A 26864-nucleotide genomic window follows, 5' to 3' on the forward strand; every position below is an offset into this window, starting at 1 on the left:
GGTGTAAATTAATGCAGGATTGTGGGCAAGAGAGCAGCTGTGGGAGCAGGAGAGGACACTAGAGGTCACTAGAAATTTAGATCACAATTCTAGAAAATGAGTTCAAAATCTCACAGACAAGTATAACCCAATGTCTGCAAATAGTCAAGTTTCCATTATTTTTGGCAGATATTGTAAATTTTTCCATCTTTTTAGAAACGGCTGCAGGTAGCGTCAGTGTGCTGGTTTGTGGGACGCTATGTTTTTAGGTGTTGAAACTGTAGTGCAGAGGTTTTTGGTCGTGGTTAAAAGCAAATTGCCTTTTTTGTTTTTCCTACTGAAAGTGTTTTAAATGCGCGTAAACTGACCAGCACAGGAGAGCGAAGATAACAGTGTTTTTAATTTCGGTGCATCTCTAATGGAAACATATTCGGCACTTGAAGACAGAGTAATATCACTTTAAATAAAGGCGTCTGTCAAATAAAGACGTGCAAATGTGAAAAGAATAAATTTCTTACACATTTCTTACCAGTTTATTTGTAACAAATAAAGAGTTCCACGAATACCCCTGTATTCTCACACAACTCTGTCCTCACAACATAAGTAGGAAAATAAAAAAAGCATAAGATTAATTCTCTAATATATATTTACATTTACTACAAAATCAGAGGTAAATGATCATTGACAGGCCTCACTTGTGTTCACGTTAACAAATCGGTAAAATTGCAGAAACTCTCACATCAACGTTTGACAAAGTGATAAAAATGAATAAGCAATAAAATGAATATTTGGTCATTTTCACATGATGAAACATGGACTGCCATGGTTTTACATCATAGTTTCACAAACTGAACTGCATACTCACATTTCTGATGTAGCGTTTTAGAAAAAAACTAAAGTGAAAACAATGAAACATATAATAAAACTCAGCTAATAAATGCAGCATGATAACAGGCTGATTCCAAAGGTGGTTGGTAAGAGTTTTTGCAATTCAGAACCTGAAACATGAGAAATTTATTTCAACTGCAGAGATATCGAGAAACACAACAAACGCAGAAAGAAGGAAGCGGAAGGGAGGACAATGATGTCGAATGTCGCAGGGGAGCCAAACAGAGCATTTAAATGAAATCAACCAAACCTTTGGCTCCTGGTAAAAACATGTTTCCTTGAGAATCTCTGTACGTCCTCTTTCTCAATATACCAGACTCCTGACAGAGGACTAGCGAGAGAACTACGATCACGTCATCCTTTCTCCTGTAAAACATTTAATGCTAACACTACAAGTGTATATTCTCATTATTCTTTGACACCAAAAGATATTCATTTTATATCTTAACATGCACACACTGTGAGCAATACAGTGATATTCTTCTCAGACGGCATCAGTAACATTCCGTGCTGAAGAATTAATAAGGGTTAGTGCATAGAACAAGAGTGCAGTCATTTCCAAAACGCCAAAGAGGCTGTTCCCTAGTGTGGATTGGCCGCTGTCGAGAACAGAGACACTAAGAGCATTTTCACATATCTTAAGCCAATCAGATTCCTGGAGTGCTTGGCCCCCTAAATTGCAACTGAAACTCTTTGTGAAATAGGGCCGTGTCACAGATCTCTCTGGGCTATTCCACAAATAGACTGCTGAGCATTTCCATGGCAAGATCTGAAATTTTTACATAGCCAGAGAAGTCTTTGTGCTGACACTGCCATTGACGAGAGCATTCCTCTTTAAATTGGAAACCACAAAACTCGTGTTTCTGCATCTTCATAGTGCAAAGTACGTTTTATAGAACACAAATAACCCCCAGGAATCCCTTTTAAACTACCAAATCTCTTATGTGAAAATGCCCAAAGAGTGAACATGTCCAAAACAAAAGGATGAAGCAGCACCTTACTATCTGAATGTGTTTTCAGACACTGCGCACTCTCCGAAAGGCAAAAATATAGGACGATTACAATAAAAAAAAAAAGAAAGAAAAAAAAAAGCACCACATAAAATACAGTTATGTCAAACACATATAAGTTTACTTTTTTGATGTAATTGCTTATGATGAATCACTGCCATGTAGGAACTTTCAAGAACCAGAAAAATATATAAATACAAATGATTTCTTTTCAAAATTCATGAATGGCGCCAAATACATGACGTTCTTTCAAAAATGTGCATGCATATACTGTAAATAGTAATAATTCCTAAAGGCCTTGGCAGCATAAAATTTGGGTTGATTAATATGGCTTCGTAAAAAAAAAACCAAAAAAAAAAAAAACAATAGTGTTTATGTACCATAGTGAGACATACAGCTTGTTGTTACCCAAGCAATATTAAAATTTCCTGTGGCACATGTAATTGTATTTTATCAAAGTTGTCTATAACTTAAAATGCAGGTATACGTACACAGAAGTGAATCAAAATTTGAACCATTTAAAACTATGATAAGGCACTACTACAGCTGAACGACCATTTGTGTTATTGTATTGAACATGTCACCATAAAGGTTTTGATAAGGTGAACTTCAAAACTTAGTGTCTCTGTTTGGTCAAGTGTAGCAAAAATTCTTTTAGTTATTTGATTTTTGTATCAATGTTTTCTTTAACATTTGTGCACAAAACAGTGCCTCACTTAACATTTCATAGTTAAATACCACCCAAAACAATAAATCTTTGTGATTATATATAAGTACTGTGTATATATATGTATATATATATATATATATATATATATATATATATATATATATATATAGTTATATTTAAGTTTTTATATTTCAGTATAAGATTAACAGACAATATAATTACACTGTGGATTAACCAGTCTATGTGCTTTCCATTAAAATTCAAGGTGCACTCATATTCAGTATTGCACAGCATTTCAAATATCTTGCGACTGCCAATCCTCTCCTTTTGTATATGTGCGTGTCTGTGTGTATTGTGTTCTCTGTAGGCTGAAACACAAGGGAGTGGCACAAGCTCCAAAACTTCAGCAATTAGGTATTAGTCCTAATCTCTTTCAGTCACAGACACAAGTGACTTAGTGGTGTCCACTTTACAATTGGTGACATAAATCAGTGGCAAAATTCATTGGAAAACACTTAGCTTTGTTAATCAAAACTGTTTTTAAAGTGTGATTAAGCAAACGTTCCTAATTGTTTGGCCACTTGTCTCCCAGGTGCTTTGTCTACAGCGTCTGTAACTGTTCAATCTAGACAGAATACTTCACCTAGGAGTTCCTGTCGAGTCAACTTTCATGCAATTACCCACTGCAGGTTGTTTTATGCTCTCTGAACGAGCGTATCACAGAGGCTCGCTCCAATCCTGGCTCAGTTGGTTCACTGAGTTCAGCTTAAGGAAGCTCTAAGTTGAACTGAACGAAATGTGGATCAACTCAATGTAGCCTTTAAGTGAACCAGTAACCCAAGAATACAGCTTCAAGGTGTAATTGCCCTGACAGTGTGAAGACAGTGGCGCAATGGGAGACAGTGGTTTGGTACGGCAGATAAGGGAAATGGTCTGTTGGTCCAGAGAAACGGGAAAGCTTATGTTGCATAGTGATCAAAACTGCCCAGGTACTCCAGTGCTGCACGGTAGCAAAACTGGTACTGCTCCTATGGAACACAGAAATTCAGAGGTAACAAAATTTCAAGAGCTCATTTCTCATTTCTAAATTTCATCATGTATTGTTTTATGCAAGCTTCCACACCAAATGTAATAAGGGCTACAAGGATATACTGTGGGATACTGTACCATGAATGTGTTTGGCCAAAAGAATTTGGACACCTGACTATTACACCTATATGAGATTGTTGGAAAACCCATTCCAAATCCATGTGCCCCCTTTGTGACTGAAACAGCCACACGTTTATGAGGCCAACGCATGTTGGACACGAAGGCCTGGCTGTACAGGGGTGCAATCATGCTGTAACAGGAGAGGATCTTCTGTAAACTGTTGCCACAACATTGGAAACAAATGTCTCTGTATGGTTTAGAATCAACAGCAACCCTGAAAACAGCCCCAGATCCTTTTTCCTCCTCAACCAAATTTTACTGTTGGCACTATGCATTCAGGTAGACAGTGTTGTCCTGGTGTCCGCAAACACAGATTCTTCTGTAAGTCTGCCAGATGTAAGTCTGCCAGTGAAGCGTGATTCATCACTCGAGAGAATTGACTGCTCCAAGTTTAGTTCCAGAGTGCTAAACTGCTCCAGACTGCTCCAGAGTTTAGTGTCAGCATGCTTTACAACACTCCAGCCCAGGCTTGGCATTGAACATAGTAGTTTTTGAACTACATACTCAGCCATTAAAAAAATCCATTTCATAAAGCTCCCATCTTGTGGTAAAGTTGCTCTCAGAGGCAGTTTGAAACTGTGAGACTGACTCTGTGAAAGTGATGCAAGAGAGCTTTTTCTGTGCTATGTGCCTCAGCACTCGGCGGCCTTGCTGTAGTTAGTGATGCAACAGAGCCTTATATGCACTTTGCATTTAAGTGCTCAGCGGCCTTGCTCTCTGAGTTTGTGTGGGCCACTGCTCTCTGGCTAAATTTTTGTTGCTCCTAGACACTTCCATTTCACTATAGTAGTACTTACAGTTGACGGATCTAGAACACAGAAATTTCACAAACTGACTTGTGGCAAAGTTGTCATCCTGTGACAGTGCCATGTTTAAAGTCACTGAGCTCTTCAGTATGGCCAATTCTACCCTCAGTGGCTATGACTTGTTGGCAATAGATGTGGCTGAAACACCAGAGCTCAATAATTAGGAAGAGGTTATAATAATTAGGTCCACATTCTTTTGGCCATATAGTGTAAATATTTATCTCAACCATTATATCTTTCAATAAAGGCATTTGTTCTCCACTAAGCTATCAACACTCGGATATGACTAATGTAAGCTAGTAAGCAGTCTGCCAGGACAGTTGCAAAGCTGAGGACTTCTAAAAAGAAGGTCTTTTGCTGTCTATATGAATAGACATATAGACAGCCGCCCCCCCCCATGGTGAAATGCTGTTGCCATTTTTATAACAAATGCTATGCAGCTGATGACATGCCAGCAAAACTAAGCTTGCCTAGTCTAATTTTATACAGATTTAGATATTTTTTGTAAATTTAAATCTAAACACCAAACTGTAATTCTATGTAATGCTTTTGCATTCCTATGTGATTTAATTACATACAAATTACATAATCAGCATAACTATAGTAAAAAGCAGTTTCTTTGAAATTTTAACATGAATTTAACAATTTCCCAACATTTGGTGTGTCCCCCTCTCTTTTATGAGAGTCTGGACTCTGTGGACTGTGAAAAAGCATCTGATGAGTAGATCCACCTGAGTCATCTGAATTTTCTGTTTTAAATGTTTAAATAAATGGTTTATTTGTAGGGTGAAATGAAAACAATCCCAGATTTTCAAAGTGGTCTCTTTTGGGCCTCACTGTACTTTACTTTGTAATTACTTTATAATTAATATCATTTTTGATTGTTTGGCAGTCATGATGTTACAAAGTACTTGTATACTGAATTCAGTTTCAGTTATCTGAAACCAGATTTGTTTTATATTACTCAAACCACTTATTCCAAGTTTTTGAACTGTAGTCCCAGCAGTGTATGTTTAAGTGTAAGTATGCTTACCTCTGTCTGCACCATAGCTGGTCTCTGTGTTCGCAGCATTTTGACAGTTTGGAAGATGTCGACCACTCCTTCATAACGCATCCTCTCCAACACTATACTCAGAGTGATAAATACCCCTGTCCTCCCAACACCAGCACTGTAACACACACACACACACACACACACACACACACACACACACACACACACACACACACACACACACACACACACAATTTCTTACCAATCAATTATTTGGACAGACATCAGACAGACCTCACTACACTGCATACAGCACAATATTACGACAGCAGCTAGAAAAAGCACAGAAAAAAGTTATCACCATGTCATATGCTACAGTATATTATGAAGGTTATCATTCAACAAAAATATCAAACAAAAATAAAGGCAATGTGTGCTTCTGTTTTTGGACATAATGATATAACTTACATTTGAAATAGTTTTTGGCACCATTTGCAGTTTTTTTCCATACCTATTTTTTTACTAGACAGCAGTTCAAACTATGAAAAAAAAACCTAATTAAATCAATACTGAAACCGTGGTTGAGAGAACAGTGTGCAATGTATGTAGTAATTAAATGACTGAGCCTCTTTTTGCTAAAGTGACAATGTGATGTTTGGATGTTTGGACAAACTGCAGTTAAGAGGTCTCAGAACATGCGTTGGTTAGGGGTTTCTGTCTCAAAAAGTTTTTTGCCTTGAAACATCTTTTTGTTTGATGTGTACTGCTGGTCATCATGTTTTTCTGGTGTGTGCAACACTCTTTACTTGAAGACAGGATTGTGGTACTGATTTAACTCTACTGCTACAGAAAGAAAACAACTTGCTAATTTTTTCAATTTTGTTATCAACTTGGCACCAAAAAAAAAAAACTATATTTCGACATCTCTATTTTATGTGTTTTACCATGTTACCCATTTCTTACCTCGCCAATCAGCAACATTTACTCACCTGCAGTGTACTGTGATTGGTCCATCTTGACCAAACTGCTCTTTTGTTTTGTGTACTTGACCAATGAAATCAATGAAGCCTTCTCCGGATTTTGGCACACCCTGCTCTGGCCAGTCAGTGAACTGGAACTGCCGCACAGTTCGGGACTGTCCATCCTAATAAAAGAAATGTGAGATGAAGCCTCTGCAAAATATATATGTGTATGTATGTGTCTGGGTGTGTGTGTTAGAGTGTGTGTGTTAGAGTGTATGATGAAATAGCCAGATCATTCCAGACTTCTCCAGAAAAGGACACAGTGTCCTGGTACATGGTGAGTTAGAGCTGTGTGACTCACTGAGTGTTCTTGTTCTCCACAATAATAGGAAAAATGAAAACAGTACCATTTCAGGAACATTCTGCAAGTTCCCAGATCAGTTTTTTTGCAAACCTTTCAGAGCCTAGCAGGGATATCGTCTGTAGTTGTGTATCATTAAAAAGAAATTTAGATGTTGCTCTCAAGTTGTGCATTTGTTAAAGGTTGTGCTCTATTTTTCCTTAATTGTGAGAAGCCTTTAGAGCAAACATGGTCCTGTTAAATTGGCTGGAGTGAAGCACATAAATTAATGTAAAAAACTACCATTGCTAAATGTGTAACCACTTACCTTAGAATCTTACAAATGTGAAAATATATGAAATGATGCATGTTGTGTAAGGTGAAAATGCCTTTAAGTATCATGTTATTATATTTCTGTATTATTGTCTACCCTTAATTCCAATGAGGAAAAATGTGGCTTTCACTTAAATACACAAATACACACAAAACTATTAAAACAGGTATTACCAGACATAATTAAACCACTATTAACAATAGTAAACTCATCATTAAACCTGGGGTATGTTCCCAAAGCCTTTAAACTAGCAGTAATTAAACCTTTGATCAAGAAACCAAATCTTGATCCTAGTGTACTATCTAACTATAGACCTATTTCAAATTTACCATTTATTTCTAAGATTTTAGAAAAGGCCGTGGCCCAACAACTTGGCTCTTATCTGCAAAGAAACCAGATCTATGAAAAATTCCAATCTGGATTTAGGCCTCATCATAGCACTGAGACAGCTCTAGTTAAGATAACAAATGATCTGCTTCTTGCCGCTGACCAAGGCTGCGTTTCTTTACTGGTACTTCTTGATCTGAGCGCAGCTTTTGATACAATAGATCATAATATCCTCCTAGAAAGATTAGAGAAAATGGTCGGTATAACTGGAACTGCCTTATCGTGGTTCAAATCATACTTGACCGATCGTTTTCAGTTTGTGAGGGTAAATAATATACCCTCCAATTATACAAAGGTTAGATATGGAGTTCCACAAGGCTCTATCTTAGGACCGTTATTATTTACGTTATACATGCTCCCCCTGGGCAAAGTTAATAGAAAACATAATGTTAATTTTCATTGTTATGCAGACGACACGCAGCTCTTCATATCAGCCAAACCTGATGACAAACAGAGAATAAAGAAAATGCAGGATTGCGTAAAAGATGTGAAATCATGGATGTCACACAACTTTCTTCTATTAAATAGTGATAAAACAGAAGTTCTTCTATTAGGCCCTAAAGCTGCTAGAAATAAATTATCACACCTAATGTTGAATCTGGCCGACTTCTCAGTCACACCTGGTTCAACAGCTAAAAATCTTGGCGTTATCATAGATTCAGATCTAGCATTTGATAAACACATATCTAATGTTACTAAAACAGCTTTTCTACATCTCCGTAACATCGCCAAGCTAAGAAATGCTTTATCCTTACATGACGCAGAAAAATTAGTACATGCCTTCATTACGTCAAGGCTAGACTACTGTAATGCGCTACTGTCAGGATGTTCTAGCAGTAACTTAAATAAACTTCAGCTAGTTCAAAATGCTGCAGCCAGGGTCCTTACTAAAACTAGAAAATTTGACCATATTAGTCCAGTCCTATCAGCTCTTCACTGGCTTCCAGTCAAATTCCGCATAGACTATAAAATTCTCCTGTTAACGTATAAAGCCCTACATGGGCTCGCTCCTGAGTATCTGAGAGACCTTATCTCCTATTATGAACCACCACGATTACTTAGATCACAGGGTGCTGGCTTCCTAGTAGTTCCCAAAATTCAGAGAAGCTCTGCAGGAGGAAGAGCTTTCTCTTATAAAGCGCCCCAACTCTGGAATAATCTCCCCGATAATGTTCGGGACTCAGACACAGTCTCAATCTTTAAGTCTAGACTAAAAACTTACTTGTTTAGTTTAGCTTTTGGTAGTTAATGTTAATTCCCTTTAGATAAGGCTGCAGATCCAGGGGTTCATGGACATAGTGAATTGTGGGTAAACTGAGATGCTGGTGCTGCTGTCACTCACTACATGCAGTCACTCAGGTTTGTGGACGGTGGAGTGGGTGAATGCCAGTGTCTCAGGGAGCCTCCGTGTCTATGTTACCTTCTGGCTCTCTCCCTTTAGTTAGGCTGTCATATTCAGACCTGCCGGAATCATTAGTCACACTCTGATAATTTTTTACATTTTCTGTTCTTCATAAATACAGTCTAAACTAATTCCTAAATCTTTCCTTCCTCCGAGTTACTGACTGTCCACCGGTCCGGCCCAATACTGATGGATGTCCCACCCTCAAGTCCCCCTGTCCCCCTGATTGACCAGACTGATGGAAGTTTCTGGAACGCAGCTTCTCCACTACAGATCACATCCAAATCTATATGAACTCTAATTGTTTCCACTGTTGATTATACACACCTGAATATATTAGAACTGCGTGGATGTAAAATTGACTTTTCAATGTTTAACTTATAAGTTGTCTGACCAGTGGTAGGATGGTCCCCCCTTTAGATGTGAGTCTTGGTCCTCCCGAGGTTTCTTCCTCCTCCAGCTCTGAGGGAGTTTTTCCTTGCCTCAGCGCTCACGGGGGTTCTGTATATTCTGTATATTATGTTCAGTGTTTTGTCTGATTCTCTGTGCTGTGATTCCCATTTTTGTAAAGCTGCTTTGTGACAACATCAGTTGTAAAAAGCGCTATATAAATAAATTTGATTTGATTTGATTTGATAAATACACTGAATTACAATTAGAGTTGACTTTAGATGTACTGCACTGTAATGCACAGAAAGTGTCTTACAGAAAACCCTCATAATAAACATAATGTGTGTGCAAATGATAATAAGTAACATACTCTAGCATCAGTCACTTTAAACTCTCTCAGGATGTACTGGGGCATGTTGTACTCTGCCATGGGATCCACCACAAAATACTGATAGCGTGCGGACCTTTCTGACGGCCAGTACTGATGGCATTTCTCCTGCAAAAGTAAACACATATTTAGACACATGTTCATTTTTATATTGGGCTCATCCATTTCACAATGCACGAGAATGCCATAAAGTAATCCAGACAGAGAATATGTTAGAATTTATAATTTTGTGAAAGTGTTTTTAGCTTATAACTAACCCTTCCCATCTCTCTGAGTTTAGTGAGCATGACTACAATAGTGGAGTTGTGTTCCCACAGCATCCTCCAATAATCTTCAGCTGTTTCAGCCAGAGGACCCTGTGTGGCTATATATGCCCTCTGCTGCCTGTTGGGGGTGGTGAGAACGAGAAAGAAAGAGACATATTCTGTATTACAAAACCAACCACCTATACCAGTGAAACTTAATCGCTTCCAAAGTGTATAAACCTTTTTTCTATTTCAAATAGAATGACTTATTATGAAAAGCCATACCTATATCCATCTATAAAGCTGCCGTTGACATAGTCTGAGCCCTCCACTCCACGAATCGGCTGCAGGCTCACCCGTGTGGTCTCATAGGGCATGATGTTGACCAGTCTGTTTTTGAACTTATTACAGGGCAGGTTGGCACTCACAAATCGAGAGTTGTGTGCCCTTGCGTTGGCTAATCTCTAAACCATAACACAGAACCGAAGACGGATATTGTTAGTTTCTCAACTATAAATATAAATCCAACATATATGTGTATGATTCAAAAATGCCCTTCATACTGTCAAATGTATACCCTTCATAAATTAAAATCCAGTTACATTTTGTAGTTGGCTTTAACACACCCACATCAAATCAACAGTGGGCTATTAATCAGCTGAGTGGTTGGATCAGGTGTGTTGGGAGCAGGCAAAACACTAAAAAGTGCAGGGTAGGAGGTCTCCAGAACCAGGGTGGAGAAACACTGAGCTAGTCCATAAAGAGCTAGGATCTAGCACTCACTTTAAACTCCTGCTCCATCCCACTGATGTTGTCAGGTGGTTCAGCCTGTGTGAGCCTCTGTATGTAGGCATATAGATTCCGTGCAGGAACCTCTGTGTTGCCGCAGGTGACGGCTTCCAGCAGTGCATCGTAAATGAAGACGTATTGCTCCTCTGTCTGTACCATGTAGTTCCGCTGCGAGCGCATCAGGGTCACATGGCCATAGACATCAATTGTCTTCTCTTGTTTCACTCGCTCCAGCATGGCGTCAATCACGATGAAGCAGCCTGTACGGCCAACTCCAGCACTGAGAGAGAGGAGAAAGACAGAAGTGCTAACTCTGGAGTATCAAGACTCAGACCCTGGAGGGCCACATTGCTGCAAATGTCTTCTCAGGTTTGCCACACTTAATTATAATCTAACTGAACTAATCAAACCCTTTGTGTGCTCTGTGCATATGTTTAAGTGCTTTAAGCATCAGTGAATCTGCAAACATATGCAAGCATTATACACACACATTTACACGGGTGTCATCTAACTTGCTTGCTTATAACACGAGCACTAGGGGGCAGTGTTGTATTTAGTGGAATATACAGAAAATGATGAGTCCTAGAAACAACACAATCCATTTTCAACCCTGGGAAAAGCCTTTAATTGTACTGCAATAAAGCAAGAATGAGAGAAGGAGTGGGATTGTCGCTGTGGGCAGCCAACTAGATTACTAGGCCCATCCAAAACTGGCTGGCATATAAATGTTACACAGATTAAATGATTTTTATTTTAAATGAAAACAAAACCTGGCAGAGTTGAGAAAAAATTAAATATGTTTAGACGGACAGGCCCAACCGGCAGCAACCTGAATAGACAATTTTCCCCAAATGCAATGCATGATAATGCAGAGCATATGTGCTTCGAACTGTTTTGTGTACAAAGGTTCAAATAAAATAAAAAACATCTGAAATGTTCTTTGTTTCTACCATCACAAGTATTTTCTTAAAAGCGAGGCTTTGTTCACATCAGCTGTTTATACATACTTTTGATTTAGTCCTTCAGCCACACTCTTTACATAAAGTACATAAAATCAAACACACAGGGATGCAATCTCCATAGACAAACACTCACAGTAGAATGGGTTTTACAGAACAGCTCAGTGACTTTAAATGCAGCATTGTCGTCGGATGCCACCTTTGCTACAAGTCAGTTCATGAAATTTCTGCCCAACTAGATGAAATGGGTGCTATTATTGTGAATTGGAAGTGTCTAGCAGAAACAACAGCTCAACTACAGATTGACAGACAAGGCACATACTCACAGAGCAGTGCCAGCGATTGCTGAAGTGTGAAGCATGTGAAAACTGTAGCCTCTGTAGCATCTCTCAATATAGAGTTCCAAATTGCCTCTGGCAGCAACATTAGCATAAGAACTGCATGCCAGGAGCTTCATGAAATGGAAATGGACCGCCAAGCAGCTGCACACCAGTCTAAGATCACTATGCACAATGCCACGCGTCGACTGGAGCAGTGTAAAGTATACCACTGCTGGACTCACAATGACGGACGTTTTTTTCCCCTTTTCTCTATTTTTAAAGGGAGCTTTCCTTGCCACTGTCACCACTGTCTTGCCTGTGCCCAAATTTTTCTATAAAGCTCCTCTGTGAGAAAGCCTGTTGTAAAAACTGCTAAGCGTACTGTGAAGGAATGCTATTTTTTTTATAACAGCCTGGTCCACGAACTTGGTGGATACCTAGAAACTGCTTGTTTCGTTTAGAACATCCACAACTTTAAAACATCCACATTGTTACGTCTGAACTATTGAAAATGACATCACCCAGTGTCCCGAAGAGATCTATGCTTGAGGAAACTGGAAAAAGATAAATGCTTAAAACAGTGGCTGCCCTTTAGGATCCAATTGCCTGGTTTAAAATTTAGCTTGGGCAACAGGCCCATAAGTAAAATACTGGAGGTAATAAAGAAGAATTCAGTTGTTTTTAGTTATCTGTGGCAATATTATGCCAGCGTCATCCAAACCAAATGCTACTGGATACACTTCAGTGTTCAACCAACCAGCAAAAGTACACACAGCACTGTAAAGATTTTGGCTTCTCTGTGAACCTCTGCAAAAAAACTCAAGCTCTCCTAGATTTCCTTTATATCTTAATATCTCCTTTCTAGCTTGGTAGATCCTTAGACAACAATGAGATCACATGGAAAGACAAAAGAGGCTTAAGTCTCTTACTGCTTACATGGCTCTCTTGACCACAATACTCCAGATTTGTTGAGATAACAACCCTCATCTTTATCTGCAACTAAACTCTCATGTCACCTTTATCTCATGCTGTTTTTCCTGAGGAATTTAGGACAGTCACCACAAAGTTTCCTGAGCCAACAAAAAACAAAAATTTAGCGATAAAATCTTCCTCATGGGTGAACATCTTAAGTTGAGGTGAATGCTCATTATTGCATTGTGCTGCTCTCATCCAGAACCTTGGTGTGTCACTCATCCGTGAAACACATAAGATGCTAAGGGATTGATCCAGATTATACTAAATTACTTATATTTGTCATAATGCGATTATGAGCTAGTGTAATAGTGCAGGGCTAAGTGGTAACAATACCTGCAGTGGACCACGATGGGGCCGGCATCTGGAGGATTGCATGCTTTAACCCTGCGAAGGAAGGCCAAGAAGGGGGTGGGATGCTCAGGTACACCATGGTCGGGCCAGGCTGTGAACTGAAACTGCCGGACTTCACGTCTCTCACTGCTGCCACTCTGCTAAGCACAAACAGAATCCAAACTGCAAAACTGGGCTTTACACATACATGTGAGAGTATATAAACTTGTGTGCTTTTTTTGCTTGTGTGTGAGAGAGAAAGAAAGACACAAGAGAGAAAGAGACAGAGAGCAAAAATGTGACTGTGAGAATGCAAAGAAGTGAGAATGTATGGTGTGACTTGGAATTCACACCGGTTGTGGCATGTCATTAACATACTGTATATGTGCAGTGTAAGTGAAGAATAAGCAACTATATGTTGTTTCCATTCCATAAGTCTTGCGTAGGCTGCTTGCAAGGTAATGTTTCACTTGCCTATCTGCACTTGGCAACAAGTTTAATTACATGATCTGTTAGCATGAGCCTGGCCAACTGCAATTAAACAGCATATTTTACAGCAGGTTTAAATTATGATGGCACAAACAGTGGGTGCACAGTCTCTTCATTTTTTAAATGAAAAAAGTTTAGTCCTCTAAAGTTCAGTCTTAGGCCCAATCACATTTCACCCCTTGGCCCTACAACTCGGCTCTTAGCTCTCTGTTTTGGCGCTTATATCTAGAGGTAGCGTCTCCCGATTTTTGCAGAGGGGTAGGGCAAAGTGTTAGGGCTACATGGCCCTCCAAATGGAGGTTTTTCAGAGGCTCACTCCAAATGTAGTCTTATGAGAAAAAAAAAGAAAAACACGGCAAGATGGCTGTGTGACTAACGAAACACACAAATGTGAGTATTTGTTGTTTCAATGTATTATGGTCATTTTCTGCATAACAAGCATTATAAAATCACTAGTAGTATGCTAACGTTTCAGTAGCTAGCTGGCTAAATTTCCCGTACTACCTTAAAGCAGTACTTTCACCTGAAGCGCCAGAATGCGACTGCTGCTACATTTAAGGTGGAACAGGAAAATTTTAAATAGAAGCTTTAAAAAAACTGACTTTGGTTTTATATCCCAAAAGAATTAGGGGTGGTCAATAACAATAGTCATATCCTCCCTCTTCGAAAAAAAAAACAAAAAAAAAAACTAAAGACCAGCAGTGAGGTTGCTTTACTCTCCCTCTGGTATGAATGCAGATGTGCAGGGTTGCCTACAGAGCACTACTGTTAGTCCGTTAGCAAAGTAATCTTTTTTTGAGTTGTCACATTTCATGGGTGAAGATTTCAACCGCGACCCATTGTGACTCAGTGCCAAAGGGGAAGGTGACACTTGAAAATAAGGGGTGAGGGTAAAAATGAGAAATATGACTGGACCTTAGAAGTTGGTTTTCTGCTTCTCATCGCAATTACAAATTTAGATTAGTCAGTCCACTTAAATCTTACTCCACATCTCAAATGTTGAGTTTTGGTGTTCTAGTGCCATTTTTAATCTTTTTCGTCTGTTTTCTTTTTCTTGACAGCTACATGTGGAACCATAGCGCTGAGTTGTCTTCTCACAGTGGAAGAATGGGGACAGAAAACCCTGTGTATTTATTTTTATGTAAGTGTGAGATGTACTATGTAGAATTAATCTAGTGGAGTGTCGACTGATTCTGATGAACTTATCAAAATATCTGTTCCCTAAGATGAAAGACAAGTTCAGAACTGGGTGTAAACTGAATGAGGGTGAGAGAGAGAGAGAGAGAAAAACAAAAGAGAAATGCAGAATAGTGTGTGTGTGTGTGTGTGTGTGTGAGAGAGAGGCAAGTGTGGGATCGTGAGGACAACGGAGAGCTCTAATGAGCATAAGCGTGTGTTAGAGAGACAGAGGACAGTGTGTTTGTGTGTTTACCTTAAAGAGAGCAAAAGTCCTGACGCAGTATGTGGCGAGCTCCACGGTGTCCAGCACAGAAACCTGCATGAGGCCATACGTCTCTGTGCCTCTGCTGGGCCAGTACTGATCACACTTGTTCTGCACACAGAGCAGCACACAGTAACTAAACTGCCACAGCACAGACAATACTGCAACAGGATCACTGATTCATAAGAAAGATCTACAGACAACTCACGACTACATACAGCAACTATATATCAAACATGGCATTGACTCATATTAAAGGTGTCTCGATCAGGTTATTTTGCCCCCAGATCCTTTAATACCGCTGATACAGAGTCTGAACCAATATCTGTGTTTCTCTAAATAATACAGTTTACTGTAGACTTAGTAGCACTATCACTTAGCAATACTAATTCAGTTTAGGTTGAATATGCTAGGCTGCCAATTACTTTAAAACGCTACATTAAAATCGCTTAATTTTTAGAGTGTGCACAGGGTGAATCGATACGTTTTGTCATGGCTTTGAACATGCCATGAATACCCACACACTCATACTTTAAGACAATACATCAAGATAGTATTGATTCTATCTATTTTTCACAACTTTCACAATCAGCCAAGGCATATTTGATGTCTATATCTTGCTGGATCTTTTGATGATATTATGGACTGTAGATGATGAAAATTCCTTGCAATTGCACGTTGAGAAACGTTGTTCTTAAACTGTTGGACTATTTGCTCACGCAGTTGTTCACAAAGTGGTGAACCTCGCCCCATCCTTGCTTGTGAACGACTGAGCCTTTCAGGGATGCCCCCTTTATACCCAATCATGACATTCACCTGTTTCCAATTAACCTGTTCAACTGTGGAATGTTCCAAACAGGTGTTTTTTGAGCATTCCTCAACTTTCCCAGTCTTTTGTGCCCTTGTCCCAACTTCTTTGGAATGTGTTGCAGGCATCAAATTCAAAATGAGTGAATATTTGCAAAAAACAATAAAGTTTATCCATTTGAACATTAAATATCTTGTCTTTGTAGTGTATTCAGTTGAATATAGGTTGAAAAGGATTTGCAAATCATTGTATTCTGTTTTTATTTATGTTTTACACAACGTCCCAACTTCACTGGAATTGGGGTTGTACATCCCCAAAACTTCTCTCACTCAAACTATATCCAGGACTTTGTTAAATTCACAGAGACTTGTCACTTTGATTTAAGACAACAGTATGATTTACTGTGAATGAAAATGCAGTGCAACATTGCAGGTTATTTCATACAACAGGGGTACAGAATCCAACTCCTTGTTGCATGCACACACGTCATGTAGGCATGCAGAGGCTAGATCTGAGATTTCTGTTGTATCTATTTTTAAACATATCCAGGCACCCAATCTTATTAGCAAATTCAACTATTTTAAGGCGCACGCATCGCTGACACAGGTGTTCATCTGCACTCATAGTGCATAGTTTTATGTCTGATAACGATACTGCAACCAATCCAATACTGTCTTTCCCCCTCTTTTAAACAACTAAGCTGATAATACATTTGTCTAGATGCATTTTACCTAACATACCAAAGAACATCATGATTCAACTGTGAATCAAATATTCTACTCACCTAAAGAAAGATACACACAGCTCACAACTTTAGACAAGACTGCTGTTTCTTTTTTTCACATAGAACTTTAAACATTATTTTTGATTGGTCAGCAGTTTTAGTTAAAAATTGCAGTTTTATGCAAACGTTCTAATGCTCAAAGTAATATATACCTCAGTGACACAGCAAAGAAACAAGTTCCGATGTAGACCATAACATAAAAATAATAGCATTTGCTGTACAAAACGTACAGTGGAACACAGACACGAGCCTACAGTCACCATGCCCAATGCCAAATGCCAGCTAAACTGGTACAGAGCCTCCGAGCACTGGGCTGTGGTGCAGTGAAACTGCATTTTCTGGAGTGATGGGGCTCCATCCAACATCCTTAAGCTGGAGAGGCATTTATGATCCAGAACAAATCATCCAATTCCTCACAGCAGTGACTGCAGCAAAGGGTAACAAACTTATTAAGACTTGCTTGATGTGTGCAAGTAAAGGGTGTGTTGTTCTAAAATGGCTTTCCGTTATATTTAGCTACACAGTGAAGCTCTGCTCATTTTTTTCCCATTCACAGTAAGTCTTACTGTGTTCTAAACCACATCAACAAGTCTGTGTGACCTCCTGGATGCGGCTTGAGAGACGTTTTGGGGATGTATAAGATAAGATAATCCCTTATTAGTCCCACAATGGGGAAGTTAACAGTGTTACAGCAGCAAAGGGACAGCAAGGCACTCAAGAAAAATAAAAGAAGTAAGAGAAGAGAATAATAAGAAGAGAATTAACCGGCAAGTAAAACTTTGTTAATTTAATCTACGTAAACGTTGGTGACTGTTAACTTCGTGTTTAGCTCCAGCACTACACTGAAAAAGTGAAACCTTGACATTGGTCTGCTATAAATGAGCTTAAGCTGATGTTGATCCATTAAAATGCAGTGAAAATTCTAATCAATTCTGAAAGTAATCAGGGCTCCAGTATACAGCAGGTTACTAGCAAATACCACATCATTAAATTATTGTATACAAGTTACATTTAGATTTGTATTTCACCAAGGCAAACAGTATTTGAACACATTGATCCTCTGCAGTAACCCCCCCACCCCCACCCCACCTGTCAAAAGATGTGTTCCTCTGACCCATAAACTATTGCTTTGACACTCTGACACTAGTAACATGCAGTGATAGTGTGACTAGCAGATCATAGTGGCTAAATATCAATCCTGGCTGTATGGAGATGCAGAAAGAGAGACAGAAGAGGACATTAGAAAAAGAGAGTGAAGAAGTGAATGGCAAACATGTAGCACTGCTAGTGACAAAGAAAGAGTGAGACAGTGAGAGAGCAACAAAGGAATCTGAAGGAGACATCTTGCCTTGGAGAAGAAATAGGAAGGCATCTGGAGAACAACAAACAAACACATCAAGCTTTGATCTACTGAGTGACATGAGACAACATTCTGACTGATAGAGGACACATTATTAATTAGCTTCTGTTCTGCTTTAGTGAGAATATATTAGTGAGGAAAAAAATGTCTAAATTGCAGTTTTTAAGAATGATATGTGGGCAATATGAGGATATGTTATTAGTATAGTTGATACATTTCTATGAGTATTTCATGGGTATGATAACAGCATGTGCTATTAAAAACAACAAATTTAGACCAATTATAGAGGGCAAAATTACCACCCTTATGTTCTACATCTGATAATTATTTCCAAATCAGGTCTGGTGATTCATTCACATCAGTCAAATGTGGTTTAAAGTATGCTAACCTTTAATTCTGGTTCTCAGTCCCTGTTCCAGGAATCACAGGCATTTTTACTTGGAATGTCCCAATACAGTTTTTCCCCCGATCTGATCCAAGTATTTCACAGCTGAGTATTGATTCATCATTGACTATACAGACTCTAATCTTTTCACAAATAATATAGACACATAATTTAGGGAAGATGTGTGAAGTTGCAAATTAATTCTACAGTAAAATGCCTGTATTTTTAGTAATATTTTACACTGATTTGTTCTTTAGCATTGGCACTTTATAGATTTGTTTAAAATTTTTTTGGTTTGAATCACATTTCATTGACCTGTCTGATGATCTGGCTACCAGATACTACTGATCCTCTGCAGTAAAACCAGAAACATGGTCCTAATGTTTATGTTTTGTAATGAATTTGAAAAAAACAGTGTAAAAGTGAAAATGTAAGTGGAACTGCAATAGCCACATGCTCACATTTTACGCAAATTAAGTGGCCTTGCAAATCTTACTTTTCACAACTATTCACTTTTCATTTCTTCATTTAAATTACTATCACACTGAAAGGCACAAAATTCATAAAAAACGTAAAACAAAGTATCTCAACTAGATCAAACAATATAGCTGATAAATAATAAATATTATATGCCTGGATCTGCCTTTGGACCAGATCGGGACAGTTTTAGTTTTAACTGCTCCAACTAATGAAGGCTAAACCTTATCAGACACAAGCTCTACAGTGTCTGCTTCTCAGTTCTTTGAGTGAGAGAGATGCAGTTTTTTCCCTATGAGACCACCAGCCAAATTTGGGTAGATATTTACACTTAGTGGGTAGATTTGCTTAATCTTTTGGTTTCAACAACTATTACCTGATCAGTTGAATCAGCAGTGTCAAAGCAGGAGACACAGCAAGATGTGCAGTGTATTCCAAGGACTAGGACTGAGAACTGCTGTTGCAAATTCACCTGCAGGTTCATTACTATGATACTAGCTGTGTGTGCGATTCTATGGGTTGTTTGCTCACCCTTGATTTTTCCTCCAGCTTGGTAATCATAATGATGTTAGCTGTGTGTTGCTCCCAGACCATCCTCCAGAAGTCACTGATCGTCTCAGGCATCGGGCCCTGGGTAGCGATATACGCACCCTGACGACGGTAACCGTCAATGAAGTTAGCATTGATGTAGTCGCTGCCTGGTTGACCTAAAAGCCCAGAACAGAAAAGAGACGTAGTGAAAACACAGAGGGTAAAAAAGCTGCTCAGCTACAGAGTCTTCTGAAAGGTATCATTTGCACACATTACAAAAAGCGCACACATACATACACATGTAAAATAAACAAATAAACTAATAATATACAAAAAATCTAAATTTTAACTGCTGAGGAAACAAATCATTTCATCAATTTCAACAATTCATACTGATCACTACCGAAAAACTTAAGTCCAAGACAAAGCTCAGCAAAACAGTCTTTAAAGTTAAAGAAATAGTTAAGCTATAGTTAATAAAGCTATAGAAATATTTTCCTATTTCCACATACAACTATGGGCAAACATCAGCCTTCTAGCTGACTGCTACTTCAGTTTACAGCTACATACCTTTGACCATTTTTACAGGTAACAGTATGTCATACAGTGTCAGAAACCTAAAAGTCTGTTTCAGATTCCTTCACAAACTACAATTTGAAGCAAGTGTGTTGATTTAGATATGCAATTTGCATGATGCTTGAGGGTGGAGTATAAGCTTCCATTACATTCATCAGCTATGCAGTTCCAGTGCAAAACAGTACACTTTGGACAAAAAATATATTAAAAAAGTAGATTTTATACTGAACTACTTTAAAAAGAAAGCTATGTTTCTCTGTATAAGACATGTACATTTAAAAAGGCCACAGCTTAATGTTTGCACACACCCACATCTACACACTTTCCCTCACCATCATTGTTGGAGAGCACTACTCTGGTGTGGTCGTAGGCGATGACATTAGCATAACGGTTCTTTGGTTTGTTAATCTCCAGGTTTGAGTGCTCCCATGAGAACTGCTGCCCAGGGTCAACAGACTACATGGAGAGAAATGTCAGAGAAATGTCAGGTTTTACAATCATTATCCAACACTTACTCTGTAATTATACTCTCACACACAGCCTTCACATGTTTCTAGTTTATTAGGGACACCTACCTTGTTCCTACCTACTTTGTACCTACACTCTTTATCAGGTATATATAGCACATAGCTGCACTTTGCAAAGGCTTGCAATTACTGACTGTAAATCATCTGTTACTGCACAATTTATCAGCCCCAATCTCCCCTGTCCAACTGTGGAAAAAGACCACCACAGTAACACTAATGACCAGATATTATTTATATTATTAGATTATTCAGATTAGATAATTCTCAGCAGTGATGCTAAAATGGTAGTGGAATGAATGTGTGTTGTACTGGTACGAGTGCATCAGGCACAAATAATATCTGGTCACTGGTGGTTCTATGGTAGACTGTTTCCATTAAAGGGGGGCAGAGAGAGGGGCTTTTTCATTTTTTTAATATTATTTGAAAATAACAGCTGTCCTTTAATGTAGCTACTTATGCAGGGTGAATAATCACCACTGAAAAGCCACACATGAGCCTATGTGCGAAGTGTCAGCTAGTTAGGTGTAAAGTCCCCCAGTACAGCAGTGAGGTGGGGACTATCTCTGGCTAATACTAGACAGTTCAACCTGCTCTATACGGGCTGGCTGGTAATCAGACAGATACAACAACAAGTCAGTAATGCTCTTAATAAAGAGTAAAGATATTACTGTTGGAATTTTTCTCTATTTAACATCTGTATCAACCACAAATTGTTTCTTGTTTCTGGTACACTGTGCAAGGTACAGCAAACAGGCAACTTCTTGTGTATGTCAACACATACAGCACACATCATGAACGAGTCACACGTGCTTGACCTTACCTCGTACTCTTGAGAGAACCTCAGATTTTCATTGGCTTTCATTCTCTCTATGTAATTAGGTAGTTCTGAGATAGCCACTGGTGGATGACTGGCCATACCTGCAATCAGGAAAGCATAATGTCAGCAAAGAAGAGGCTAAAACAGCCACGCAGCGCCCATGCAGTTTCAGTGAGGCTTTCTAAGGGATTAATAAAAAAAAAAAGTAAAACCTATGCACTTTTAAAGAGTGTTTTTTTCCAGTTTTTACACAGGAACAGAAAAAGTGGAGTGATTATATCAGAGAGTGAGCGCTGACAGCTGTCTTGCAGTCTGTCATGGCCTGACAATTTTACCCATTTATTGCTGCTGTTGCTATGCTTGTGTTATCAAAGTTCTTTTTTTACTGGAGTTTCAACACTATTCTAAGTTAGATGGAATGAATTAAGCCCATTTCACACATACCCATTACATGAGAATTTAATAGTAATTAAACAGGAAGGTGTTAAAGTGTCAGACTTCAAATCCTGGTAAGATTAACATGGCAATCTACCTGCAACATTCCCCCTAACTACTGAGAGGGTTCATGCGTGAACAGAAGCCAGTACATTACTGGGAGCGTAATGCATTGGCTTCTATTGTTCTGCAGTTTTCATGAGGGAAAACCTCATGATGTGTCAAAACCAGCTCCTTCTTGTGTGAGTGGCTAATATTGCAAAAAAGTGCCACTGTGTTGCTGCAACACTTTTTATTTTACAGTTGAGTTTTCAATTTTCTGAATACAAAAATGATGCAGGAGTGCATTTCATTTAGAAGTAAAAGAAATGTTGGCTATTCATAACCAGGATTTCTCATACTATTAAATGTCAGTAATGTACGAGGTTCTAGGTGTGAAAAGGGCTTTAGATGACAGTTATTTATGTGCTTGTGTGGGAATGTATTTTAAGGACTTAATTAATCAGGATGGATTAGCCGAGGGTATGTGTAGCTGAAAGTTAAAAAGTCCAGTAAAGTTAGAAGGTTCATATAAGGAGGAACAACCAAAACTAACTTGGTAAACGACGATAACCAGAGGAACGCAAACCTAGAAAGGAGAAAGCATCATTTTGATGTTGTTTGTAAGTGGGTGCATGTGTGGGTCTGTGTGTTCACCTTTAAAGGATACATCAAAATGGGTCAGATGCTGAGTGTATGTGAGCCAGACCACTCAGCATCAAACCGTGTGGCAGTGAATGTCTAATGTGTTTGCTACCATTAGTTTTTTCGAAGCAAGTGTGCATTACCAGGTGTTGGGAAGTTGATTCTGCGAAGCTCCACAGGATCAGAGGGATGCTGAGAACTCATGGCTTTACCGCTGCTGGGGAAGCTGCATTTCCTACCCTCCAACTCCGCACGCTTCCTGTGACATCGCAGAGAACATACATTTTTTTCCATCCTACAAATATTTTAGTGTTTTGTCTCATTCATGACATTTCAATGATTTTCCAACATTCTTTCTATAATGTTTCAAAATTTAACCCACCTGTCTGGTTTGCTGGTTTGTATCCAGGAGAAAGAGAGAAAACAGCAGGGAAAAAAGACATTTGAGAAACACAGTACATTCAAACATTCACAATATTCATAGCTCCTCCTTTACTTTTTCTCCTCTATTACCCATTCATTCCTTCCTTTTCACTTCCATTCCAATTCCATTTATTCAGTTATATGTGCTTAGTTTATTGTTGATGGATTGTTTTTTAAATGAACACTTTCTTTTTTTCCCCTCAAGTGTGTTTATACACTTTTACTTCTACTTAACAACTTAATTTGTGAAGAAAGTAATGACTTCTTACTTGCAATTTCACTTCAAGAATTCCTTATTCCATCTTTTGGTTTAATTTCATTATGATCTGTGAGTGACAGCACTTGTATGGCAATGTTCTTGTTCACACTTCCCATCTTTAAGCTTCAGCAGTTTATTTTATACCAAAAGTTACATGTATTAACAAGTTCCACTATATATTCAGCTATATAGGTAACACATTGTTTACACTATGCATTATTTTTAAGCAAGTATAGGTTTAGGCTACCCTACCCACCAGGGCCTTTCACATCAGTCTATACTAATTTCTCCATGTTACCTCTTAAAGAGGAGGATGAGGATGACAATGCTGATGATGAAGATGACTGCCAGCACTGGCCCCACTACCCAGAGAAGACCCTCTTCTTCATCTACAATTGGTTGTGGCTCAACGTCCGAAAAAACCACAGAGTCAGAGAATGGGCTGGTTGAGCACACGGTCTGTCAAACAAAAACCAAAAAAATAAAAAGAAACATAATGTGACGTTCAGAGCACAGTAGACTTGGTGTGAAAGAGAATGGTGGAGAAGTCAAATTTGGAGGCATTTTTAAATTAAAAATATGTAAGGTGATACGGTCTAACCACAGTTGAACTCCAAATGAGAAATCACTTCGCTTTCATAGCATCTTTGACTTCTCTCTCTAAAATGTTACCTTCCCAGTTGAAGAAAAAAGGGTTCTTAACTAAAATGTACGTTAATGAAACCAAGAATTCCAAGAAATTTTGGATCATTTTTATCGATCTATTCCTCATACACTGGTCATACAATGAAAAGAGCTAGAGCTTTTAAATGGTGTAAAACAAGGGAGTTACCAGCTCTCAAAAGGACGACAATTTGCTACTACTTAATATACAGAAAGGGTCATGAGACTGAATGTAAAAAAAATAATTTTCCTTCACAAATGAAACATTTTAAATGACAGCCTTAAATATATATTTTTAATATATTTCATGGTTTGTTTATGCTGTCAAAATACCTTTGTTAGGTGTGCTGAAATGATGTTTAACTATTTGAATACTAAGTATGTGAGAGAGTAAGTGAGTTATAAGCCAGGTCCATGAGGTGCTTTGCATCTAAAAAAAAAAAAGAACGATTGGAAAAGAGAGAGAGACAGAGAAAGAGAGATACTCACATTCTGTCCCAATTCCAAGATAGCCAGCACAAAGCAGACATACTCCTGTCCATTAAGTAGCTGTCGATTCAGGAACGCTCCATATACACGTCCGTCTCCTAGCTTAAACTCCAATGGAAGGTTCTGGAAGTGAGCACTGATGTACGGTTTCAACTCAGCCTGCCTCCGCAGACGTACTGAACGGCCTGTGCCATTGATCTCCTTCAACAGCTAAATAAAAGAATCAAAGAATAAGTACAAAAATCTTCTAAAAAAACACTTCTGTTAACATCCAAGAAAATTGTAAAAAAAAAAAAAAAACAAGGAATAACTAACAATAAAATTAGTTTGTAAAATAAATGAAATCACATATACAGGAATTGTGCATAGTTAAGTCTTACCCCTTCAACATAAGATGTATACTCTTCACAGACATCATACAATACTCACTGGAACTGACAAGTCAACCATTTGTATGTGGCTAAAGCAAAACACAGTACCTCATCTAGATTAATTTCATCTGGATCATTCCATGGATTCTGGAAGTTTCCTCCTCTTTGCCTCTTTAGTGGGACAACAATAATATAAAAACCCCTGGAAAAAACACAACATCATTAGCAGTAAAACTTCTGCTGAAATCAATGTCTACACCTTGCTTTACCAGGCCTGTCATAATTATGATATAATCGCCTAATTTCCTGAAGTATTTATAATGAAAATCAAGTGTCAGCAAATAAGTCAAAATTATGACAGGCCTAAAGTGTGACTGTTGGTTATTTATATCAAGGTAGGGTTGGTTAGTAGTGTACCAAACACTGCTTTCTTGTCATACTGACAGCAAAGACAGTGATGCACCACGCAGGGTTACATTTATAGACAAGTGATTCCTCTCCAGGATTTTTATTTTTAGTGGAACACAAAGTGTGGCATACTGTCATTTGCTTGGCATCCATGAAAGCAATGGGAACCAAAGGCCAGCTTGAGTTTAGAAACACCTACAGGTGTTAACCAACTAGTGATTTGGACCACATAAGGTGAAAAGTTGCTGCTGATACAAAAAGAATGATAATGTTATTTCCTAAAAATATAACTTAGATTAAGCTAGATCAATCACAGAGCTAACTAGCATAATATATAAATTATGGTCTAACAAGTACTTTGTGAACTTTTTTCACATTGCTTTAAATATCACAATTACTGCATGAATCACTTCAGTTATGTCAACCTTAGTGTAGGTGTTTTCTAACCAAAGATCAGAAATAAAAGGCTTGTTATTTGAAACCATACTGAATTGGACACCTCTGTGAGTTGTAAGTTAATGGCACTGCAATAAATGACTGCACAAGGAAGTTGCAATATTGACACATAAAGTGAGAAATGAAAGGGTTCATTTACTCTTAGGTTTTTCTCAGGCTGAAATTTCATGAGTCTTTAGTTAAGATTCCGAGCTCAGATGTGAATGCGACAAAGATTAGTGGCATCGAGCTGCGGCTAAAGTACAACTTTGGTACATGTCCTTTTTTTCTATGTGCATGTGTTTCAGACTAACACTAACCTGACATTAGCTTGTCCCTGTACAGTGGGCAGCTGCAACGTGGCTGTGCTCTGGGCGCTGGTCTTTTCCAGAAGCTGGGGTTTGCTGGGCAGCAGGTTTGGAGCGGTCATGGCCTCTGCACTAAGCTGGAGGCCCCCTGTCCCATCGGCTTTGTTGGTTAAGAGGAAGGTGTACAGAGACTGGGGCTTCAATTTAGTGACCAGCTTCTGACCGAGTCTACCATCCACCTCTATGGTCTGGCCATCCCCATAGGTAATCTGAAGGATGACAGAGAGCTAGTATGTAATACAAGCATGTTGACATACACTATACTGATAACTTCACTGTCCAAATACTAACACATTGTTTATGCAGTAAACTATATGTAATATATGTTCAAGCCAAACATTTACACCAATTCCAGTCTGGGTGCTGGATCCGAAGTTTGGTAATTTCCCTGCTCAAACACCTAATTCAACTCCCTAAACTGTGCCAGAGACTGTCTCTTCAGAGTTGAATACTCCTGCCTTGCACATACCACAAATACTCCCAGTATAACCTCCACACATCTCCATGCATGCCCAAAAACCAACACCAAGCCACTGAGTAACACTTACAATGCAAGTGTGGGGTTTATTTTGTGATGTTCGTGGCTCCCAGGCAAGCAGCGCTGAACTCTTCAAAGCGGCCTTCACACGGAAGTTTACTGCAAACACTAGCAAAAAAACAGAACAAAACCACCATACATATCAGCACTATTCAATCACACATGTGATCTATCAGGAGAAAATACATGAAATACAGCAATGCCAAAGAAGTGGCAGAA

The 26864-nt window shown here is 38.7% G+C and overlaps 1 protein-coding gene across 14 annotated transcripts in view; it reads right to left on the reverse strand.

The window, feature by feature from the left end:
• Positions 1 to 485: 485 nt before the first annotated feature.
• The window catches only part of ptprdb (protein tyrosine phosphatase receptor type Db), a 112454-nt gene continuing 86075 nt past the window's right edge, over positions 486 to 26864 (reverse strand). For 5 of the 14 annotated variants that reach the window (XM_037532593.1, XM_037532589.1, XM_037532590.1 and 2 more), the window contains 21 exons: positions 26656 to 26753; positions 26060 to 26316; positions 25005 to 25098; positions 24526 to 24735; positions 23672 to 23832; positions 23074 to 23085; positions 22835 to 22950; positions 22603 to 22635; positions 21576 to 21673; positions 20561 to 20684; positions 19653 to 19828; positions 18248 to 18271; positions 15299 to 15418; positions 13381 to 13538; positions 10788 to 11073; positions 10290 to 10468; positions 10017 to 10143; positions 9742 to 9867; positions 6546 to 6700; positions 5596 to 5731; positions 486 to 3575 (listed from right to left, as the gene is read on the reverse strand). In XM_037532593.1, the coding sequence (XP_037388490.1) occupies positions 3507 to 3575; positions 5596 to 5731; positions 6546 to 6700; positions 9742 to 9867; positions 10017 to 10143; positions 10290 to 10468; positions 10788 to 11073; positions 13381 to 13538; positions 15299 to 15418; positions 18248 to 18271; positions 19653 to 19828; positions 20561 to 20684; positions 21576 to 21673; positions 22603 to 22635; positions 22835 to 22950; positions 23074 to 23085; positions 23672 to 23832; positions 24526 to 24735; positions 25005 to 25098; positions 26060 to 26316; positions 26656 to 26753 (2759 nt within the window). In that variant the 3' untranslated portion in view covers positions 486 to 3506. The remainder of the gene's footprint in view (positions 3576 to 5595; positions 5732 to 6545; positions 6701 to 9741; positions 9868 to 10016; positions 10144 to 10289; positions 10469 to 10787; positions 11074 to 13380; positions 13539 to 15298; positions 15419 to 18247; positions 18272 to 19652; positions 19829 to 20560; positions 20685 to 21575; positions 21674 to 22602; positions 22636 to 22834; positions 22951 to 23073; positions 23086 to 23671; positions 23833 to 24525; positions 24736 to 25004; positions 25099 to 26059; positions 26317 to 26655; positions 26754 to 26864) is intronic. The other 9 variants (XM_037532597.1, XM_037532596.1, XM_037532598.1 and 6 more) reach the window with 6 other exon arrangements.

The sequence above is a fragment of the Pygocentrus nattereri genome, chromosome 22, assembly GCF_015220715.1.
Source record: "Pygocentrus nattereri isolate fPygNat1 chromosome 22, fPygNat1.pri, whole genome shotgun sequence".
In the NCBI taxonomy this organism is placed as follows: domain Eukaryota; kingdom Metazoa; phylum Chordata; class Actinopteri; order Characiformes; family Serrasalmidae; genus Pygocentrus; species Pygocentrus nattereri.